Below are 5,339 nucleotides of genomic sequence, written 5' to 3'. Positions count from 1 at the left end.
TGTACCCTATCAATTCTTCTTCATCTTCCATTTCTAGAGATCGACAACAACATCAACTCCAAATGTTCATCTGAATCACCAAGAACACCTCCAATTTTAAAACAAATCCTCAATTTGAACCTTCACAATCTCAACAGATCTAATTCTCAGAACCATCTTCATTTTCTACTCGATTTCATCTCTCAATTTCTCTGTTTTTTTCTCGACCTAGTTCTCGGCAATAATAGCAGCAGCAGCTGCTTTTCTCCTCTCTCAGATTATTTGTTCTGCTTTCTCCTAATTAGCGATTCACAAGTCTTTAAGGATTGTGAAGGGTAAATAGGGAATGATAACATATTTTCTTGACTTGTTCAACGCATATAGACCGATTTGGTAGTCCCTGACGGAATATTTAACGGTTGTGGCATTTAATTAACTCTGAAAAAAACGGTGGCATTTTCTTGAATCGGGATTTGCAAGTGTGACGGAATAAACTTTTAATTTATTTCTTCAATATTCTCCAACATCTTCTATATATTTCTCTGTCTTCTCATCTCCCATATGCTTGTCGTGTTGTAAATTTTCTAACATTGATGAATGGTATACTGAGTGGTGAGCGGTCAAGTTGTAGTTTTTTGTGCCTACTTAAATTTCGGACCCATTTTTATAGCCTGTATGTTTCTAAAGTTTTAACTAACAACATGAAAAATTTATTTGATAACCCTCCCTAACTTATTGGGTGTGTATATGGTCATGCTAATTGGTTTGAAACCTAGTCTAGTGTATACTGTATCCTCCCAAGTGAATCGAGTTCCCTTACTAAAAGTAAATTGGTGTAGAATAATATTTTGCTGAACTGTTCGCATACTAGAACTTGCCCAATATTATGGGTTACAAATGAACTAGCTTTAGCTCAACCAAATACTTAACATACAGATTACCAAATTAAAAATAGTACAGATTAGAACAAGTACTCAATTTGAGTTAGACTAGAAGAATTAGGCCATGGAACTTGAATCACTACCATTTGTTCATCATCATACTCGAATGCTACATCTTCTCCATCAATACGACATGTTTTAGGTGGCTCAGATGTAAACACTCTCATTTCTCCAGTTCCCTTAACGCCAATTTCAATTGAATCCTGGTTGACGCATAGGGATTGAATTGCACCACCAGTATTAAGCATGTTAACTAGTCCTATAGGTGCAAACCGGACCATTTTCTTCGGTATAATCATTACAGGAGAAAATGTTAGAAGTTCAAAATTAAATGGATCCAGTGTAATTTCAATATGTTCATTGGTCTTCAAGAACCCTAACGTCTTGGCCTCGAAAGCGTAAACAGCGAATTCTTCAACATGATCAATGGCAATTGGAATTTTGCCATTTTTCCACTCGATATCTGTTGGATATATAGTGGATTTTAAAGGCGTAGAAAATTCAAAAGCAAATCTGTTTTTCCTGGTTTCAGGACACCACCCTCCTCCTTGGCAGTTGAATACACCCAATACTCCAGTGTACTGTAACAAAGGCATCTCAAAATATATATTTAGAAAAGTTTCCATAACGGTAGCTGAAAGTACACGAAAATTGACAGCTTAACGAAAAGTAGAAGTTTGTTTGTATTACCTTGTTAAGGTTCCATATCTTGAGCATAGTCTTACCATCAAGTAGCGGATACTCAAAGAGGCAATCCCTGGTTGGAAGCGCATAATGCTCACAACGTAAGATCGAACCATCAGGTAATGCTAGGCTTTTAAGTAGCTTGAAGTCGTGTTGGCCGACAGAATCACTAACATAGATAGGACCTCCTGATATTGCCCTAGAAGCAGCATGAAATTTTGAACAAGGGTGAGTAGACTGAAACATATCCCAGTCAGGAAGTATGAAATTTCCCATCCACAAACTATTGTAAGCACAATGAACCATGTGGCATCCTTGTAGCCAGAAAGTTCCACTTGTATCGCCGGCTGGATCTGTGCACCAAAAATCATCTCCTGCAAGAGACAAGAGTTAATTCTTGAAATATTAATTAATCTCTTGATAATACGAACTACAGAATATGTAATCAAATTGAAGGGAAAATCGTATCGTACCAACGCGACCAAGCGAGATCGCCTGAGTTCCGAGAAACATAAAGTCGTTGCAGTGTTCCATGCTGGCAATTACACCATTCCCTTTGAAATGTTTCCTCATTGAATCATTCAATGCACTGTAATAAGCTTTGGCTAGCGCTACTCTCCCGCCATATTCCTCGCCCAACATCTCTAACAACTGCATCATCATATTCATGCTTTAATAATAATTTGCAACCAAATAGAGACCATTTTATTAAGAAACCCAACGTTGAGCATATTTCAGGGTCAGCAGACGCATATTTAGACCTTGGTTTTTAAGATTTTATAGCATTTCACCACAAACCATCCGTATATAAGATCTGGGACGATAGATTCCTAGATAGAATAATATATGATTAAATCAATGCTATACCAAGTCTTTTTTGCCTAGTAAAATATAAGATGAGCTAGGCTGCTCCTTGGATATCATTTTCCATATTTTCACAACTAAAGAAACTAACAAACTGGAAGGAAGAAAACTCCACAAAAACTGACTCAGTTTGTCGGCGGGTCTGATGGCATTTCATTGAGACCCATCGTCACCCAAAATGGGGTTCAACATGCCTGGATGAAGGTTTCCCGGGAGGTTTATTTATTTACTTATTTATTTTATGTCGGTCCGTCTAGCCACGTACCTCTTAACAAAGCTTCGGATAAGCATACATGTCACATGGAAGAAAAGTCTCTACAGACGTAATACTGAAAAGACACCACTTCCTACAAGTGTCACACCTCACTGGTCTATTAAATGAAACGGAGTAAATGAGAAAGAGAAAACAGGAGAAAAGTTTCAAGAACTTACTTCAATGACATCCACCTTGACACCATCGACACCAACAGATTCAAGATAAGAGTGCAACCCTTCATACATCTGATGAACATCCTCCGGTGAAACTAATCCAACACCATTTTCTACGATCTTATCAACGGCTAGATCTTCCATAGTCGTTTTCAACCCCGGTGAAAGCGTTAGACCCACAACTTTGGATTGAGGCAACCCTTTGACGTTTGGTTTTATACCACCCCAGAACCCACACAAAGCATGCCAAACATAAACATATTCAACACTCTTAAAATCTTCCTTCAAATCCTTGATAAAAGCACCCATACCTGTCGCGGTTGGAAGTTCCTTTTCGCTGTTTTTTTCATTCTTGTTACTCTGGTAGTCTTTGAACTTGTAATTTTCTTGAAAAGTTTTGAGTCTGGCTGGCATTTGTTCACCAGCAACAGTTCTATCCATACCTTCTTCATCAGGTGGTGCATCATCACGACCTATGGATTGCCAACCATCATCAATAAGGACTAACCCTGGAGGGCAACCACCTTCTACTAAATTTTTGACACCTTCATAAACCCCTTGTGGATGCACTGTTGTATAAAATGCATCCCAAGTACACCACCCAAATTTATCAACTATACCAGGTACAGTTTTTTCTTCCAAGAGTTTGAATGTATCAGAATGATTTCGAATAACTTTTATAGCTTCTTTAACTATAACAAACGGATCGGTGCCGACGTGTATGTATAAACAAGCACGAAATTCAGATTGAGTAACTAAGGTAGACCCACTTTCCATACATATATCTACACCATCATCAATTTTACCTGGCTGTAAACACCCACGGAACGAACCTTCAAGGAGAGGAAGTAGTAAAACATACGGGCGAGAACGATTCGGATCGTTTTCTAGTAATACCATTTGAGTTTCATGCTCCAAATCACCTCCTTTATTGCCAACCCAATGTGTTGTCCACCAGACTTTGAACCTAAATATACTCATAAATCTTGTATCCTTAAGTTTACCAATAGAATTCACATGGTAACTCTTAGGCTCATCAGAGTTAAACCCAAGATAGCAACCTCTCTTATTGTCTATAGATGTTGGAGTGAGTGTGATGTTTGAAGGAACTCCTGATAAAATTAAATGATCATTGACCATAAGATTTGATCCTTTTAAATTGATCAAGGTTGGTTTTTGAAGATCATCAGTGACCATGACATGGTTTTGGGTAGCTTTAGTTATGCTGGGAGCCATGATTTTCAAAATCCACAAAGGTTTGCTGTGAGCAAAAAGAAAAGAAGTATATATGGACTGTATTTGAGTGTCGAATATAGGTAGTACGGTATCAAATTGGAATTTTATGAAATGAAATGATGAAATTATAACTGTGTTTTTGTGTTTGTAAGGAAATGATTGAATTTGGGATGTATTTAAGTGCCTATGCAGTTGTAATTGTAATGAAAGATTTAAGGTTTAGTAGTGCTTTCCAGTACCTTCTGGGTGCTCTGATTTATAGAAGACGGTGGTAAAGGACTTGACAGTGACCCCAACAGTCCACATAGCTATATTCTTATTTGCAGATGAATATGAAAAGCGTGGGAGAAAGAGAGCAAATTTCACCTGCTTCATCATCGATCATCGTCAGCTATGGATTGGTAGGGTTCGGACACATAAGTCAAAAACCTTTGCCGACAATTTTCTACGTGTTACTGTTACAGAAGCTCCACGAGTTATAAAAACAATGTTTCAACTCACCTTAAATTATATATTGAAGGAATAAAACACCTTTGCGAAGAGGAAAGGAAGGTCTTTGATGGCCATCTTGAAATATTTATTTCTGCACCTCCCAAGACCACAAACATGACTTGTGAAGATGAAATACCTGAAGGCCAGCTGAGAACGATGTGCACAAGGGGATATACCGTACCTAACCGTCAACTGCAAAACAGTTACACGTTAACTTGTAAGGTTTGCCAACTTATTTGGATAATGGTGCAACTAACATAGCTACCACAAAACAAAATCTTGATAATTTCTTATGAGATATATAGTACCGACATCAGCCAGTCAATATTTCGAGGGTCAGACGACCGAACGACCAACTATATATATAAACTTTGAAATTTTTTGGTGGGGGCAAATACGGATGGGGCATGGGGACGAATAGAAAGTCGACAATTGTCCTTCTTTTACTTACCGTTTTTAAACTAATTAAAAACTTCAATATCTACAACCGATTTTTACCCCTCCATAGACAGGTCACAAATGGTGCCAGATGATATTGCTGATGTTGTTTCTTCTCCCCGAACACCCAAAGAAGATTTTGTTTGGTTCCTCTTTATAGGTGGCTCCTCACTTCTCCGAAAATGTTAAGTATTTCATTGATTAATTTTTTATTTGTTCTCTAGATGATGTTATCAAATTGATGCTTCTTCTCAATCTTAGAGTTGAGTTTGTTGA

The 5,339-nt window shown here is 37.7% G+C and overlaps 1 protein-coding gene across 1 annotated transcript; it reads right to left on the bottom strand.

Moving 5' to 3' along the window:
- Positions 1-799: 799 nt before the first annotated feature.
- On the bottom strand, positions 800-4,423 carry LOC113295065 (galactinol--sucrose galactosyltransferase-like). Its single transcript, XM_026543423.1, has 4 exons — positions 2,901-4,423; positions 2,078-2,255; positions 1,611-1,978; positions 800-1,501 (listed from the first exon to the last, which is right to left on the bottom strand). Exons 1-4 carry the CDS (start codon positions 4,131-4,133, stop codon positions 941-943), a joined length of 2,340 nt encoding a protein of 779 aa, XP_026399208.1. The 5' UTR covers positions 4,134-4,423; the 3' UTR covers positions 800-940.
- Positions 4,424-5,339: the final 916 nt, after the last annotated feature.

Source organism: Papaver somniferum, chromosome 7, assembly GCF_003573695.1.
Source record: "Papaver somniferum cultivar HN1 chromosome 7, ASM357369v1, whole genome shotgun sequence".
Classification (NCBI taxonomy): domain Eukaryota; kingdom Viridiplantae; phylum Streptophyta; class Magnoliopsida; order Ranunculales; family Papaveraceae; genus Papaver; species Papaver somniferum.
Note: the sequence above shows the minus strand (reverse complement) of the source record. Positions and strands in the feature narration are given on the sequence as shown.